Source organism: Mixophyes fleayi, chromosome 3, assembly GCF_038048845.1.
Source record: "Mixophyes fleayi isolate aMixFle1 chromosome 3, aMixFle1.hap1, whole genome shotgun sequence".
Lineage (NCBI taxonomy): Eukaryota > Metazoa > Chordata > Amphibia > Anura > Limnodynastidae > Mixophyes > Mixophyes fleayi.
In genome coordinates, this window is record NC_134404.1 from 264,510,355 (window position 1) to 264,528,993 (window position 18,639).

General features: G+C 39.0%; 1 protein-coding gene across 2 annotated transcripts; it reads left to right on the forward strand.

Annotated features, from left to right (window-relative positions):
- Window positions 1-633: 633 nt before the first annotated feature.
- On the forward strand, window positions 634-9,914 carry HNRNPU (heterogeneous nuclear ribonucleoprotein U). Of its 2 annotated transcripts, none has more exons than XM_075203553.1 (15): window positions 634-710; window positions 1,089-1,786; window positions 3,046-3,145; window positions 3,220-3,293; window positions 3,892-4,031; window positions 4,118-4,217; window positions 4,881-4,993; window positions 5,578-5,841; window positions 5,954-6,073; window positions 6,295-6,417; window positions 7,038-7,206; window positions 7,461-7,730; window positions 8,105-8,313; window positions 8,435-8,509; window positions 8,816-9,914. In XM_075203553.1, the coding sequence occupies exons 2-15, from the start codon at window positions 1,234-1,236 to the stop codon at window positions 8,867-8,869; spliced, it is 2,364 nt and encodes a 787-aa protein (XP_075059654.1). In that variant the 5' UTR covers window positions 634-710; window positions 1,089-1,233; the 3' UTR covers window positions 8,870-9,914. The 2 variants fall into 2 exon arrangements, with proteins under 2 accessions (XP_075059654.1, XP_075059655.1); XM_075203554.1 differs by lacking the exon at window positions 634-710 and adding an exon at window positions 803-936.
- The last annotated feature ends 8,725 nt before the right edge of the window (window positions 9,915-18,639 follow it).

An 18,639-nucleotide genomic window follows, 5' to 3' on the forward strand; every position in this document is an offset into this window, starting at 1 on the left:
CACTTGGGGGGAGATCCATTTCTAGAAAAAATCTGTGGAAGATGTCTCTGAAACGGCGTCTTGCACACATTTTTTGTCCACAGAAATATCCCTAGTTTGCTGGCACTCCATTGAGGTGGCCATTCCCACAATGTTGGCTGCGCACTTTGCCGGCCGTTACGGTAAGAACCTATGCTAATTGTTCTGTGGACCTCTATAGAAAAAAATGAGCGGAGATTCCTGTAAAATCTGTCGGGAGATGTCTCCGAGGACTTTCCGGAAACACCTAGCGCTCAATTTAATCTCCCCTTAGGCCTCCTACTCACTGGTGTTAATTTCATGTGTATTACTAGCATGTAACTATGGGTGAAAACAGAAACCAATCTCAAGGTAAAAAGTCTAGTAACCTCCAACATCAGAATACTTATTAAGTAACAAATGCGGGTAACATACATTTCATTTTGTCAGTGGGTATAATGCCTTGAGTACCACTGGCACTGTGTTATAAGGCTCTTATAGAATGTCATTACTGCCCACGATTACACTGTAGTGAGCCAATGTCCAGGTTCCATGTGTGTCCCAGTGCTAGAAGGAATACGGTAGTGTAAGCAGCAGGGGGTGTGGTTCGAGTATAATACGTTTAGCACTGGGGATGCGACCGCCTTAGTTCTAGGAGCGGCTCCTGGCGACTGTTCCTCTCGGCTCCACCCCCTTCTACGTCACTCGCTCTGGTAAGTATGGCTGCGGGATATTTTTTCGCGGGCGCTTTACTCGGTTCAATAGCATGTGCCGCAGCCATTGTTTAATTTAATCCCTTAGTCAGGAACCGAACCTGCTGCATCCACCCGAGGATACGGGTTGGTTGGCTCGTGTGTGACACCTGTAGTTAAGCTATTCGCATTTGACCGGGGGTGCACAGATGTAAGCGGTATATCCCTGCCGGTGACAGCGAGCACGGTAATGCTACGGGGTGAGCGGGTGTATTGGAGCGCAGCGGTTTGCTTAGTGAGAGCGCACGCGATACGAGGCTCCGCCTCCTGGAGGGCGGGCCGACTAGAACCTTGGAGATCCCGATGTTTAAACCTCATTCTCTTCTTCTCTTTACCCAGAGGGCAGCGCGCTCCGTCCTTGTTTGTTTCGCCATTTTGAAGGAGTCGAGACGCAGGGAGAAGGAGCAGCCGCCATCGCGCCCACTCGCCCATCCTTACTTGGCTGACACTGTCTAGGAGCGGGTCCTAATCACACCCTGCAAACATGAGTTCTCCCATTAACGTGAAAAAGCTGAAGGTGTCGGAGCTCAAGGAGGAGCTGAAGAAGCGACAGCTGAACGATAAAGGGCTCAAGGCCGAGCTCATGGAGAGGCTGCAGACCGCCTTGGACGAGGAGAGCGAGTCCGGCGGCGGCGGGGTGGTCAGTGCAGTGTCGGATGAAGGAGCCGATGCGGTGGAAGGAGCTGATCTGGAGCAGGGAGGTGGTGAGGAGGAAGAAGAGGAGGACGAGGAAGGGATGGAGGTAGGCGGGGAGAATGGAGCCGAGGTGGCTCAGGACGAGGCTGCCGAGGGGGAAGAGGCTGCTGAAACCGGCCAAGATGACGAGAATGGGGACGATCAGGGTTTCCAGGAGGGTGAGGACGAGGATGAAGACGATGAGGGCATCCCCGTGGGGCTGGAGGAAGAAGAGGATGAGGAACAAGGAGACGAGAGCAGCCGCGGGAAGGAGCAGGAGAAGCAGGGAGAGAGCGTGCCCAGTGGGCCGCGGCCCCTCATGGCCATCAAGTGCGACGAGGCCGGAGGCTCCGGGAGAGGCGGTAAGTGCCCGGGCGGGTATTACATTGTGGTGGTTCTGCACGTGTGCTGGCCACGCCCACATCCCATGCACGGTGCCGGTGACCAGAGGCCGCAGGTCACGTATCTCGCTTGGCTGGGTGTAGTGACGTCACGTCCGGCCAAGGCTCAGAGACCCCTAGTGTGAGGGGCTGCACCTGCTCCCCTTCCATCCGTTCTATCCCTCCATAGCTTATTGTCCGAGATGGGGGGGGCAGTTAATTTACCCCGCTATGCATGAAGGCTTTCCCAGCATAGTGTACACTGGTTTACATACACCTTACTACATTGTAGCTCAGATGATCCCTGAACTAGTGGAATAGTAGATGCTTGGAGGTTATATATAGACTTATTGCCAGAAGCCTTTCAATAAGTTCCTGTGCATATATTGTGTTGACATTTTTAAGTGTTAGCAAGTCTTCACTTACTGGCTGTATTACATACAAGTGTTTTCTTTTAGCGATTTGTCTCTAATTGTACATTACTGCTATTTTATGTCAACTTTGTGGCTGCAAATGTGATATCATTTTTCTCATTTCCTTGTCTTATTGGTGTAAACAGTTCATAGTATATGGTGTTTAACTCCAAGGTTATAAATACTCTGTGATAAATGTGTAATGTTTTTTCTTGTAATACGCAGTTTCCCCATTCTTGCAGTCTTGTCTCCACACCATGCTGATTATCTTACATCTTTATTTTTTGAAAGCTGTTTGTAACACTTGTATGTACAACTCTTGTATACAAGGATTGCTAAAACTTATAGGGTGGTTTACTGCAATGTCATGACAAACTCGTGTGCTCTCAATTATTTAGTTGGTTTGTTTCTTAAGTTTGCAGTAAGACTATCAAGTGTTGCTCTGAATTACTTTAGTTGGAAGTGGATCACAGCTTATATGCTTGTAAAAAATGGTGATCTATTATTGAAATTGTTGTTAAAGCACTTTTAACACTGCAGTTGGTGAACAGTTGCCCAAAATGGTAATAGATTGGTATGACAATCCCTTGACTGTGTGGATATTTACTGATTTGTTTCTGAGTAAATATTTTAATTGTTCTGTGGTGCTACCATAGGCTGCAAAATTATCTAGAAGCCCAGTTAAAGCTTTGCACACATATAATTCATGTTTTAAATTTAAGGTCTACAGAGTAGTTTTGGAAGTCTCATTCTTGTGGCACATAATAGTGTCTATGCAGTGGTGTGCTATAGGAACATGAGGCTTAACAAGTCCCTCCTATGTTGCAGATGGTAAAGATCAAAAGGATAAGAAAAGAGGCGTCAAAAGGCCACGTGAAGATCACGGCCGCGGTTATTTTGAGTATATTGAAGAACACAAATATAGCAGGTTAGTTTGTACAACTTATGCATCTTTTTGGTCTTTCACACTTTCTCGTTTTCTAACTTGCATAATTATTGCAGGTCCAAGTCCCCTCAGCCACCAGTTGAAGAGGAAGATGAGAAACTGGATGAAAAAAATGTTCTCCTTGACACCTGTAAGTAGATGCTTCAAAGTAGTCGTTTTTTTTTTGTTCTGTATCTTAGAAAACCTCCAGGCCATTTACATTTGCACAAAATTTTGGGTGTTGTTGCAATGCTAGTGTAGTTAAATTTGCTATTGGCCTCATTTGTGATTAGCTGCTAATTAAGTTACCTGATTAAGGGGAATACTCAGTGGAGTTTCATCTGCTCTGTTAAATTATAATTGAGGCAATATATCATGAGTTATTTTTATATATTTGCATGTACATGGTTTAACTGCCATTTGGTGCTTTATTTGTGTTCACAAGCAAGCTGAAATGTAAAATGTAAATGTTTGACTTTGTTTGTGTTCAGGAGGATGATTTTCAATGTCAGACCAGATTACACATGTTATATGAGCTTTAAATACGCTAGTAAATATATATGAACACCAGTGGGTGTGAGGTCTTAAAAACAAAACTGTTTTCAAATACAGCTAATGTAATGGTTTGCCTGTGATTTCATTGAGGATAGTGAGTTATTTAGTGCTTTTTGTTACTTGGTTTCCATTTGGCATCATGTATGTTACTTGCACGGGTCATTTTACATTTGTAAATTGTTTATTTGTTATAGATAATTGTGACCTTCACTTCAAAATTTCACGGGATCGCTTAAGTGCTACTTCACTAACTATGGAGAGTTTTGCTTTCCTTTGGGCTGGTGGCAGGGCTACATATGGCGTTACTAAGGGCAAAGTGTGCTTTGAAATGAAGGTGAGTGGTATGCTAGAATAATGGTGGTTAATCCGCTTTCACCATTGTTGATCGCCAAATGCCAAAATATATTCTGCTTGTTCCAGGTTACAGAGAAGATACCTGTAAAACACTTGTACTCTAAAGACATTGATGTACATGAAGTGCGTGTTGGTTGGTCCTTAAGCTCCTGTGGATACATGTTGGGTATGTAAAATCTAACTTTGTATAAAATTCTTGGCTGGCATTTCAAGAATTATTTTAGTGAACTTTTTTAACAATAATTGAGCATCATTTTTTCCTATACTTTATAAACTATTATTCCTATACATCATCATTTATTTATTTAGCGCCACTAATTCCACAGCGCTGTACAGAGAACTTACTCGCATCAGTCCCTCCCACTTTGGAGCTTAGTCTAGGGTCAATTTGATAGCAGGCTATTAACCTACTAGTATGTTTTTAAATTGAGGGGAAACCCACGCAAACATGGGGAGATCATACAAACTCCACACAGATAAGGCAGAAGTGCTAACCACTAAGCCACCGTGCTGCCCATACACAATGGCACAAGCTTGGATAGATTAAAACTCAAACATAAAAAAGCAAGTTAAGTCTGCTATGGCTGTATGATATTCTAAGAAAAACTGCAATTCAATTCTCCCTATAAACATTAATTTCTAAGAACACTAATGGCTTCACTAAAATTACCTGTAGCAATAAGATTGCAGATATTGGTGGGATAGGCTGTAAAAGGAAGATGCAGTGATACAGCATTTTTTTAGTGAAGGACTGTCCAATTCTGTTTTAATTCATATAGGTTTGACTTTGGTCTGGTTTTATTTATCTCCTTATAATTTGAAATCCTAGGTGAAGATGAAAAATCGTATGGCTATTCGCTAAAGGGATCTAAGTATTCCAATGGTATTGCTGAAGACTATGGCGAGAAGTACGATGAGAATGATGTCATCACTTGTCTTGTTGTAAGTTTTACTCTAGACATTGTAGAGACTAATTTATCTTTCCATAATAAGCTTTGAGGCTCAGTACCCTTTATCTTTCTAGTTCAAGTACCTCGTACATATGTATTTAATGGTGGAATAATTACAGGAAAGCTGGCTTCGAAGGCCAAGCACCAGAACTGTCCATTTTGGTCACCCATGTTGCAGTTTTGTCCTTCGATGTTCCTTGTGCTTCACTGGGGCCTGTTGATATTGTTACACCTAAACATGTGTCCTAGAACATAACAAAAAGCTAGCAAATTAATTTTTAAAATTTTTTTTCTATTTATAGAAAACACTTTTTTTTTTTTTTCAGTACACCAGTAGTGCATCCCCAAAAACATAAGTTGTGTGATGTTAAGCTGTTAGTGTTTGTACAGATGAAGTTGTGTGATGTTAAGCTGTTAGTGTTTGTACAGATGAAGTTGTGTGATGTTAAGCTGTTAGTGTTTGTACAGATGAAGTTGTGTGATGTTAAGCTGTTAGTGTTTGTACAGATGCCAGTGATTTTACTTAGTCCATAGCTGAACAATTAATGTTGTATGTTTTTGATTTTTTTTTTTTAGAACTTTGAAGGTGACGAAGTTGAGCTTTCTTATATGAAAAATGGTCAGGATCTTGGAGTGGCTTTAAAAATTGGCAAAGATGTCTTTTCAGACGAGGCACTATTTCCACACGTTCTCTGCCACAATTGCGCTGTGGAGTTTAACTTTGGCCAACAGGCTGAACCATTCTTTCCAATTCCTGAAGGATATTCATTTATTCAAAATGTCCCACTTGAAGATCGTGAGAGAGCACCTACAGGGCCTGAATTGAAAAAGGACTGTGAGGTGAGTGGTGTGTTTATATTGGATGCCCTGTGCTGTACTTTTGCATCTCCTTAGTTTTCTGTAGTAATATAATCTGCATTTCATACATTGTATATTTGCCTTGTGTTCTCAGGTGATCATGATGATTGGCTTGCCAGGAGCTGGAAAAACTTCATGGGTCACTAACCAAGTTTCAGAGAATCCAGGGATGTATAATGTCCTTGGAACAAACAACATTATGGAAAGAATGATGGTAAGATAATATACTGAAGTTTAGGCTGAGATGATTTGTTGAAAATGCCACTAAACCTAAATACCATTTAAGCCAAAAAAGGCATGTCATGCACATATGTATGCAGCACTTCCCATATCCTGATCACATATTCGCTTTTGACATAAATAAGTTTCACTTTCATTGATTTAATTGTCATATTCTTGCATGTAGTTTGACAGCTCTCAAAATTTTTATTTTAGGTCGGCAATAAAAAGATGACTGACGCAGGAAAACTAAATGCTTTGCTTCAGAGGGCACCACAATGCCTTAGCAAGTTCATTGAAATTGCTGCTCGTAAAAAGAGGCACTTTATTCTCGATCAAGTAAGTTTTCCCATAAGAGAGACGCAAACTGATCCATATTTTTAGTTTTTTATTTTGTGTAGGGGAGTAAGTTTCCCTGAAATAAGTTATGTCAAACACCTCATAGTGACAATTTCAAAAACTCAAAGCGGAGACTAGATTATGTACTATTGTGCATAATAGGCCGGTTTCATGCTTTGGAGCCTATTCTGACAGCAATAGTCCTTGTTTGAAATTCAGAATTGGTTTTACCGAACATGTGAAATGCTGTAGAGCAGGTTTGGAGAACCTGTGGCTCTTAATGTGTTGTGAAACTAACAAGTACCAGCATACACTGCCAGCTATCAACTGGTGAAGGATGCTGGGGCTTGTAGTTGCATAACACCTGGGGTACCACAGGTTGTCCAAACCTGCTATTCTGTCTGTAAATAGCATTGAGGATTTAGAAAGACTTAGGCTGTGCTCTGGACTTCTGGGTAATATTGCCCAATTGTAATATTGTGAATCATTTGCAGGAAAACAGTTATACATCTAATAAGGTTTGCATGCCTTGATATGACTAGGTTTGCAAAGCTTTATATTGGAATAAAAAAATTAAAGAAAAATAGACTTAATAGCTGCTTTTGTCTTAATTCTTTTAGACAAACGTGTCTGCTGCTGCTCAGAGGAGGAAAATGTGCCTGTTTGCAGGCTTTCAACGTAAAGCTGTTGTTGTGTGCCCAAGTGATGAGGTGTATAAAGAGAGAACCCAGAAAAAGGCAGAGGTTGAAGGCAAAGACCTTCCAGAACATGCTGTTCTTAAGATGAAAGGTAAGCTTTACAGTCCCTTTCTTAGTATATACCTAAGTTTCAAAGAATAATGGTACATTGTGGGCCACTCTGTATAGCATGCTAGCTAGGATAGTAGCTTGGCGGCTCTTTCCTACTGTATTTTCTAGTGGTAAACGGACAAAAGCCTAAAGGTTACTGTTATGCTAGAGTTGAGCTGTAGATTTAAAATGTTAATGTTGTCTTCTTTACATCCTTGTCATTGGGTTGTTTTTAACGTTTTGACCTTTCTGTAGGGAGCTTTACTCTACCAGAAGCCAGTGAGTGCTTTGATGAAATATTTTACGTTGAGTTGCAAAAGGAAGAAGCTGAGAAACTTGTAGAACAGTACAAAGAGGAGAGCAAAAAATCCCTCCCCCCTGAGAAGAAGCAAAATCTTGGAGTGAAGAAACTGAACAAGAACAAGAATAACAAGACCAGAGGTGGAATGCCACATGGGCATGGCGGGCATAGAGGCCGTGGAGGTGGAGGCTTCAATATGCGTGGAGGAAACTTCCGAGGTGGAGGTAAGTTGACCGTATTAAAACAGTGCTCAGAAAACTCTGGCTTTGCGTTTCAAATGGATTAATGCTGTTTAGGCTATAAGTGGAAAGCATACACTAGTCTCTCACTGCTCGGTCTCAGCCATATTTACTCGTTTAAACATCTGTTTTGTCATGGCTCTTAATGCCATCTGAGCCTTTTGCTCACATCTGCTTTGTGATCAAAAAGTTATGACTTGGGAAATAATTACCAACTCGTATAAACAAGCCCTAATTGTGTTACTGGAATGAGTCTTGCAGTGACTTGTAGGTAAATATTCACCACATTTTTGTTTCAAACTTGTGTATATTTAGGTGTAACTTAAGGTGTTTTATTACAATATATATTTCTCTTTCAGCTCCAGTGAATCGTGGAGGATTCAACAGGAGGGGAGGTAACATGCCACAGCGTGGAGGAGGAGGAGGAGGAGGCGGCGGTGGTGGAGCTATTGGCTATCCATATCCTCGTGCACCTGTCTATCATAACAGAGGTGGCTACAATAACCGTGGGAACTTTGGCCGTGGTGGAGGTGGTGCTGTTATGCCCAGCCGTGGAAACTACAATCAGGTAAGACTGGTTATGGTTAGTGTCATAATTCATGACCATTAAACCACTTCAAATGCTTTAGGACCTTTTGGCTGTGATTTTGCGTTCATTAATCAGTTTGTAAACTCTGTTACATCTGCAGAACTTTAGAGGAAGGGGAAACAACCGTGGCTTCAAAAACCATTCTCAGGGTTACAACCAGTGGCAGCAGCAGGGTGTAAGTATCTCATCTGTGCCATTCTAGGCGCCGTCCATTAGAAGTGGCCTTCTCTGTACTGAAACCGCTAACTGAGGCATCTGACTCTAGCTTTAGCCAATTTCATTTATATACGCCACATACTATAGGCTACATAAGACTTAATACTGAATTTCTTGGTATCTAGTCTGTATTGGGCTCCTAGATATAATGAACAATGGGGTGAAAAAGAAATCAAATGTTACACATAACCTAAGCAATTCTTGTTGGCATAGAAGCTTACAAGCTTGTTAACATGTTAATATTTACCCCTTTTTCTAATTGCAGCAATACTGGGGTCAAAAGCCATGGAGCCAGCAGTACCACCAAGGATATTATTGAATACCCAAATAAAAATGAACTGATACATATTTCTCTTCAAAACCTTCACAAGAAGTCGACTGTTTTCTTTAGGCTAACTTTTTAAAAACATTCCACAAGAGGAAGTGCCTGTGGGTTCTTTATTGGTTTTGTTTAAACTTCTTTTGTTTTTTTTTTTCTTTGTTTGTTTTTTAGTTACTTGGGTTCATTTTTATTTTTTTTGTACATTTTATTGCAGTTTTAAAGTGATTCATAAGAACCTCCGCATTGTGCACAATAAGAGGAATGTGTCAGTATTTAAGGGTTCTACTTTTTTTATCTGTAACGTTTTTTTCTTTTCTTTTTTTATCATACGAAAAGTAAAGATGTTGCTTTGTACCTGGTGTCTTTTTATTAAGGAATTTACTCCATTAATTAAGCCCATTGGAAGGAAGTCAGGATTTACTGTCAAAGTTTACATGTTGACATTCAAATTGTAGACTTGTGTAGTGGACTGTAGTGACTTAAAAATTATGTAATTCTCCATTGCCTCGCTAGTTTTAGGATGGAGCTTCCTAAGTTGAGTGCTTGACGGCTATTTGCAGTCTAAGGGAATAGATTGAAAAAATAAAGCTTGCCGAGCAAATTTGAGAGGTTGGAGAGTCAATGGCTCTTAATGTTCTGCTTTACCTGTGGAAACCGCAGACTTTAACTTGTGAAGGTTTAACACTGTTTTTTTTTTTTTGTTTTTTTTGGAATTGTTAAACATTTTGATTCTGCAAAGAAAAGGCTTAACTGCCTGTTTCTTATTAAACTAAACTTGTTGTAAATCTAGTTGTCTGATGGGATCTATATGAAGTTAGCTGTGTTTGTATCTCCACTTCCCCTCCCCTTGCAATATATAATTTGCCTAGTATGCTTGTAGTTGCACCATTAATGTAAACGAATGATATTGTGAGTTAACATTACTACATAGCATTTTTTTGCAATAATGTCAGTTCTTTATATTTTGCCTGCTAACCTTTTACAAGGGTGAGCTGGAATACATCCGTAGAACTTTATTTGCAATAAATAAAAGTGAATTACACTCTTGTGTTTGGGATTGTCACAGACTTTTAAGAAACCTAATCCCTGCCCCATACAACTGCCATGTCTGCGTTATGCTTAGACTTGCTGCAATTAAAGAGCTCAAAGGAATGTGCTGATGTCCACACTCTTTCCACTATAAAGTAGTGGATTGGGATTCCGTCCATTACAGCAGTTTGGCCTGGTCCGTATGCACATCTTTAAAGGCCATTGCATGGCAGTCGCCTCAGATATACACCAGCTGCTTTATTTTGCTACCAAAGACCTGTGCAAAGCAGTTCAGCGGTGTCCCAACCCTGCGATGAGAAGCATGGTGTAAAGTAACCCGTTACACGGAGGGATTTTCACCTATATCCCAGCTGAATGGTACAAAATACTTTGGAGCAACTGACGTTCTGTGGCTTAATGCCCTTAAGGTAAAGTTTGACAAGCTATAACGGCCTCCCGTCTTTTAACTATGGATGGGAGCATCTCCTATGAACTGACTTTGTAAATAAAGTACATGCTTGACCACTATTTTAACTAACAAGTTTCTGGTAAGTTGTATACCTCCGTTAATCCCTTTTACATAAAGGGATCTTCCCCTCTTCTAGTCTGAAATAAAGTACTCTTTAATTTCTCTGGTGCCTTTTTTAATTTCATGTGTGAACATTTGAGAAACAAAGCCATCAATATCTTACATGATTGTGCTTTTAACAAGTTTTTTTGCTTTCATATTTTGGAGCCTTGTTTCCCGAATTGAAGTACTTTGGTAAAATGGATAATATCTTGTTAGTGTTACAATCTTAGACCTTGTTGGAAGATTTAGTTAAAGCTGGGAAATGATATGGGGGGGGGGGGCCCCTACTGTGCTTAACCGTAGATGGTAAAAACCTTTATTCAAATACACAACCGGTTATCTTGACAAGCTGGGTAATGGTATGTGGCAGTGTTTTTACTCGTGGTGATAGTGTTAGTAAATCTGCTGAAACAGTCTCAGCAGTCTGACCTACACTTGCAAGTAATTACTGAGCAATACAGTGCAAGCTGGATACTGGCTGTGCAGGAGTTATGTTGTTTCCAAAATGGTATTGCCTCTTTCAGTGGCTAAAGAGCTTTCTCAATGTTTTTTTTTTTCAAAGTATTTTCTTTGTTATAAAACTACTGCAGTCTTGAGTAAGTATGCCTTAGGTTGTCTTTTAGCTTTGAAAAGTGGATAAGGCTTCCATCCTGTCATCCACTCTAAATGTAAACAGACATTTTGATTTTTATTTGGGCTCTATATCCCATGGATCATGTTGGTTTGCATTGGTGGATTTGAATCACTGTTTTCTGTCTAACCGTCGTGGTGAAAACATTTGGAGACTTGCCTGGTTTGCCCCAGGCATGAGACAGGGACAGCTGGCTAATTTGCATGTTTTATGTTGACAATTTGACAAGGAAATGTCAGTTTTCTTATATTGTGTTTTTGTTTTTCAGACTCCCTTTTGCATGAAATCACTAAAATGTGAGTAATTTTATCCACTTTTTCTCCCACTAAATATATATAGCTGTTTGGCACTGGTCTGCACTGTTTATGCCATTTTTCTTCAGTTATCTCAGCAAAGCACTGTGCAAGTATGATGTGAAACCTGGGGTTATACATCATTTTTAACTGCATTGTCTAAAGAAATTGGTATTAATGAGTTGCAGTTATGTGGGCTTGGGTACCTTCTACCCTGCAATGTTCAGTTTAGAAGTTGATAAGTATCCACATGTCGCACCAACCTCCCGTGCATTCAGGGGTTGGAGACAGTACATGACTGAACATGAACACAGCCAGCACTGATTTTTCTTCCACTTTTTTATAAAGAGAGTCTGTCGCCAACTTCTTTATTCTCCGGTTTAGTATATTATGCTCAATGCATAATGGCCAACAAATTTTCTGTTGCCCAGGCAAACACTAAAGTAGCCATCTATGCTTCCAAGTCAAGCAGGCTGGTCAGCTAGCACTGTCCTGTTGTGTAGAACATCTTGTGCATGCTAGTCTTGGCCCTAATACAATTGAAATTCAACTGTGAAATACATATAGCTCAGATTTCAGACAGATTAGATACCACAACTGTTTTTGGGGAAATGGCTTGAATTGTAAAGCTAACTACATTTGAAGTCTAAAATAACAAGGTTTTTTAAAAAATTAATTTTGGGGTCCAGTTTTCTAGCTTTGATTCTTTTATTCAGACCAGAGAATTAGTTGAACAAAAAATAGCTTCAAATTCTCAGTGCTGACTATTTTACTCTAGTGTTTGTTTCAGATTTTAGCTAACCTTAGTACATCCTACCATGACTTTAATAAATCTCCAGTGTACTGCTGATTGCAAAATACATCCTTGCTGTGTGTTGCATCATGCAGTATTTGTCCTGTGTAACACTATTGTTCTGTTTCTTTCAGTAGCTTGGTCTATGTAAAACACCAAGTTTACTGGTAAGTACTAGTTGCCATGGTAAGTATGTATGGTTGCTGGTAACCGACTGGTAAGTATCATATTTCAGGTGAGACCAAAAAGTTAACACATCGAAAATAGTTTGTAAAGAATAGGTAGTGATGAGCGAAATCTTAGTGAATATTTGCACAGATAGTTTTGCAGCTGTTCTGGTGTGATAATAGAGAATCATCTTTATATTCCCCTTTTGCTTTGTCATTCAACTGATCAGCATTGTTTTGTATTTTAAATTCTCATTTTGCAGAACCTAGTCTTTGAATATAGCTGGGATAATTGTTCCAATTTGCAGTGTGGTTGGAGGAAGGACCAGGAACTATATAAGGCAAATCCACTGTGAAAGTTTTGCAGTCAAATACAGAATGGGGTGAATTTTTTGTGGACTTCGCTCAACTCTAGATATAGGAATAGTATTCTATTTGCCTAGAAAACAGTGTCGGGGTAACTTTCCACATTTGGAATTTTCAATGGTTCTTGTGTTACAATAATACATGCTCATCATCCTTAAGCACAGGAACTTGGGGGGTATACCCCTTCTATACATTATGTAACCACTGCCTAGTATACGATAAGCCTTGATGCACCTGTTAACTATGGATTTTTGTGCTCTAGACATCTGTTAGAGATGGCTGCATTGCGGCTGGAAGTTTTAGTCCTGCATGTTGCATGGTCAAGTGCAAAGTATACAGTGCTTCCCTTAATACAGTGGTTCCCAAACTGTGTGTCTAGGCCCCTTGGGGTGCCTGGGCAATCACACGGGTGTTCCTTAGCCAGGACCAGTGGTAAGCAAAGCGGGTGACTACTTGGTAATTATTTTGGCTCAGGGGTGCCTTGAAAATATTATGGAGACCCTAAGGGTGCATTGAACTGAAAATTAGGGATCCACTGCCCTAATGAATTTCAGAAAGTGCCGTCTGTATTTTTCTTGTAGTAAAGCATAGTTTTAAGGTAGATTATCCTGGCTTTTTATGTTGGAGAAATGTATAAAAATCTGCACTAAGTTTCATTTTCTGTTTTTTTTTTTTGTTTTTGTGTGAGGTGGTTTACTTTACACTTTCATATGTTAGGGTTTGTTCACATCAATGCTGTATAACTGCAGTTTTCATGCACTGTCTTTACCACCACATAACCTAATAGTCCATAAAAGGAAAATGGGCGTGTTCAGACCTGTGTTGATCAATTGGAGAAGAATACTGCACAGAGGTTTTATGACTGTTTTGTTTTAAATATATAGTAGAAAGAGTTGGTGCTACATGAAACATAAGAACTGTAGGATTTAGAATACAGGATACTAGTTTCGAGAGGGTGCATTAGCACACATCACTACAGCATATTTTGTGAAATCGCATGTAGAAAACACCATAAAAATATTTTCCACTTATTGTTGTGAAGTGGTGTTCAAACGAAGTCTTCAAAATCGTTCCCCATCATCTGAATTGCTTTAGTAGTGGGCTTTAAGCTTGTGTGCACCTAGTTTGGATACCACAATCTTTAGCAAGGTTTGGCTACTTCCTTACACATTTTAAGTCCTTTTTAGTCATGTCAATGTAATGTCTTCTCCCACTCAATATAGTTCTTTACAGGTATGGTTGCAAAGATCAGTTCTTTTGAATTAGAAAATTCCTTCATAGGTAATGTTGAAAATGAAACAATACAATTCTTGAGAATAAAGGAGTATAGTTTTTGAATAGATGACAAATATATTTTACAAAATAATCACCAATAAGGAATCTAAACGATTGTAGCAAGTTCAAAAAGAAATGCACTAAAAATAGAAGCTAGAAATATGACTTGACAAATCTTCTACTTATTTTTGTCACGTTATCAAATGGATATTTAAAATGTTTAATCTCCACCCACAGTTTCCAATTTCAATATCAAGCCATTTAAGGATTAAGATTAGTTTTGCTTCAGACTTTGCTTAAGCCTTGACCATTGTGTAAATATTTTTCAGTCTATAAAGCAAATCTGGGATATTAACACTAGTAATTACATATAGATGGTAACCTTGCTCAATGTAGCGGTGAGGAAACAATGGTGGTACTTCTGTATATATTCCAAAACAGCTCTGATTACCCTGTATTGTTTCATTTGTTTATCTGCACCAAGGGCATATGGGTCTTGCTTTACATGGGTACAGATCTGAACTGCAAAAATACAAATCTGGAAATGTCGAACTAATGGTATCCTAAATGGAACGTGAAAAGTGGGCATTTAGTCTTGCCCATTGAATGGGGTGAATGTGGTATTAGTTCAGGTCTGGTCAATTCACCTCTGCACAAATAAGGAAATTCTTCAAAATATGACCAGCTATGTATATTTCAGAGTATTAAGAAACTCAATTGTATCTCGTTAAAACTTTGTTCCATATGTAATTATACTGTGCTGTATGTCTACAAGCACTGAAACTATTGGTAGCAAAAATCCATCTAGTGCTGCTTTTACATGAGTATTTTGCAATAAGGCAATCTGATACTTACACGCATGCAGAGTACTGCTTCTTGGGCCTATGTACGACTACTGCTGCTGGAAAATGGCATATACACAAATATTTGAGTTTTTTTATTTAGCTGCCCATGTGAATAGCAGTAGTTTATACTTCATATAGTTTCATTCAGGGCAGCAGATTTAAAAAAATCATTTTAAATGACCCTCCCCTTAATCAGTCTATAACATTCCAGCATCTACATAGTTTGTATGATTTGTTAGAGATGCACATAACATCAATAAAAACTGGTGCAGAGGGCTGTGCATATATAAGCTTACAGTTTTAAAGTGCTTACTGTGAAACTGGCTAAAAATAAAAACTTGGTGATAATGCCTGGGCCACTGATCAATACTGCTATAGCAGTGTAGTGTGCCTGTGATAGTGTTGGTGTGTGCAGGGTATTAAATAGATGACCATGGACATCTGGCAGCACTATGCTGGCTGCACTGGAGGAGCGAAGTATGTAGGTTTTCCTTCAAATATGTAAAAGTGAGTGGCAATTTTTGTACAGGCTGACAATTTCTTTCCAACTTTCTATATACATCTCTTTATATCAGACCAGCTTTTAGAGCTTTTTGTAGAGTAAATCAGTATGTATGCCTAACTGTTCATATAGAAAAATCCCACATCCTGTTCTTCAAAGACTGAATTTGGAAGTCCACAGCAGTAGCAGTTGAAAACAGTCAGATTTAACCTACAGCAATACCCCAGTAACAGCCAGGTATGGTGTAAAGTGTATAAACTTGGTTAAACATAGTTACATTGCCAACGGAAACATCTGCCAACTATCTGTTTCTATGGGTACAAATGCAAAAATGTTCTTGGAGCCAATTTCCCCACTACTCAAAGCTACCACATTTTCTGTGGACTTACTACACAAGCATTTTGCTTTTCAAATGCTTTGATATAAAGATGGTGGAACAAGGGTGGCAGACCACAAAGGCTGCTTACCACATCTGGTAAGCCTCAAACTTGACTATAAAAAAAGGAAGTAATATGGTCTTTGCCATGAACTGTTGGCTTTAACATATAGCGGAGGATGTGTATATGCAGCTAACCATCTACAGTGAGACCAGTGCTTAAATAATGGTCATGAAGAGATGACCATGTTAGTCAGCAGGCTTAATGATAGCCTTTCTAGCTTCCATCCTAATGAAAATCTAAGGGTGCCCTAAATACATACTTCACTTAAGAAAAATAAATGGAAAAATTTAGCAGGAATCCTTGTCAAATATCTGTTAAGGAATACCCTTGCTTGATCATAGAAATATATTTTGCCAGTATGACCTACATTTTAAATTGTCCAACAAATGTATAACCTCAAGGTCTGTGGGCCACAATAAGTCATTAAATACCTCTGCATGAGCTGCTCTAGAACCCCCCCCCCCCTCTGTGTGCACAAACACCCGTTCACCACCACTGCTAAAATGATTGCTTTCTGCTATCGTGAAGATATTGTTTTTTTAGCATTATATTTACCATTGGGATAAAGACAGTCACTTATTTCAAATATCTCATGAGTGACTTTTAGTATAGGTATTTCTAGGATTGTAATGAATACAAGAATTGCTTGGTGTTGCAAACAAATGCACACCTTCATGTATTCAACCTAGTAATCTGTCCAGCTAACATGCAGTAAGAAAAGTGGCTACATACATGTTTGGGTGCATTAGTCCACATAAATGTGTTATAATAGAACATGCACTGCTGAACCAGCTGCCACTGGAAGTCAAAAGGCAGCAGTTGCAGGTACCTGGATGAGGCATCTAGGTCCTACATTGAGTACTTTTTGGGGTGTACTGCTACTCTATGGCCTTTAAATTTACAGTTTTATATTTTGCTTTTCCTCTTCATAAAGAACAGCTTTATAAATGTAAACGTTTATAGTATCTTGGAGAAAGCGTACAATTGTTTCCTTTCTGAACTACATGGAGAAGGAAACGCATTCTGTCCCCAGAAATACTGTTCTAAGATTTGTTGGTACAGTAAGTAGTGAAGAAGCTGTTCTTGGTTAGTGGCATTTTTGAAATGCAAAAGAATCTGTCTGGTTGTGAAGGGGTAAAAGGAAATAGAATACATGTAATTTTGAAGTGAAATTTACTAGTTTAATGTAATTTATAGAATCAGATCCAATTTGTCTTCTAGAGCTTATATGGGAGCAAAAGTTCCAAAACGATTGGCTATGTTTAAATGTAGCTGATCCCAACAGTTCTTTACATTTTGATTTTAATTGAATGTATTGGTACTGTCATTTCTGTTTGAAACTAGATTTATTTTTGAGTGCCAAGATTTGAAGTACGTCCATGCAGGTTTCCAATATTGTGCTGCACACTTAACAATTAGATTGCATCGCTTCAACACGTAAGGAAAATATTTTAATACCTAAAAGCAATCTCAACAGTGTCATCCCCTGCCTATTGTACTATTACTACTATTTGTAAACCATAAAAGCTGGCCATACATTTTCACCCCATGGGTCCTGGTTCTGATCACTCTTTAGACCCGGTTTCTTTTGTGTCCTGAATACATTGTGATATTCTGTATGTCATTTGAAGCTTTGTTTTATTGTTTCACTGCACTTATCTTTATTTCCCTTTTGACCACTCAAACAATAAATATATATTTTCAGTAAGCTCTGGTAATTATAGTTTAAGCTGTCACATTTCATGTATCTGCAAAAAGGGTCTCCTTACAGTATGCTTTTAATTACCTTAACTTTGTCATATATTCATACTGATTCCATGTACCCTGCTGTTCGTGCTGCATTTGCAAAACATCAAATTGTTGAAGTGAAATAATTTTAAAAAAAATTAATAAAAACCCTTTACAAAAAAGGAGCTTTTAACCCTATTGCATAAAATTGTGATGCTGCTTTGGTAGTACTCACCAGCCTATTATATAAATAGTCTATTTTAGGACCATATTTGAAGAGCTACATGCTCTCCTTGGATTAGAAGTGGTGTGGCAAAATGTTAGACTACTTTCAATGCAATGGTTTATATGAATAAAATTATTTAATACCAGAAAACTTGTCTGTCGTCATTGTATAGAGATTTGGTTACTAATCTCACAGCTGTGGGAGACCTTTTCAGACTCATTATATAGCCTTATTTTCGGACATTATGGGGGGTATTCAATTGTTAGCGAGATCGCTGAAATACTCGTGCTGCAAAAATATTACCGTTAATACGGTAATTTACTCGCTGGATTCAGCGAGATATTACCGGTAATATTTTTGGAGCACGAGTATTTCAGCGATCACGCTAACAATTGAATACCCCCCTAATGTATGAATAGACTAGCCAGTGCCAGTACATGTTTTGGGAGGCTTTGCTTTCAGGACTTTTTTTTTTAACAAAATATTTTTATTTTTATAATACAATCAAAAAGAAAAGTTGGGGGAGATGGGGAAGTTCCATAGGAACAGGGGGAAGATCACATCAGGGAAGGAAAGGTAAGTTGTGCGATACATTTGCTCACCATAAAACACGTACATATACAGAAGTTTTGCTTTTTGCCACTTAACAGCTTAACATATTGTAGTTCGGTATTGGAGCATGACAGGTCTAGCTGTAGAATAGGTATAACATTGTAATGTAATCAAAGGAGGAGGCAGAGGATATTTTTTTTTCTTAAGTCAATGATTACCAGGTCTGTATTTGATGTAGGCAGAGGGATTGGAGATATATATTTGGTACAATATGTTTTTGCTACCAAAGCTGCAATTACCCAAATTGCAGCTTTGGTAGCAAATATATATTGTACCACATATCTATTGT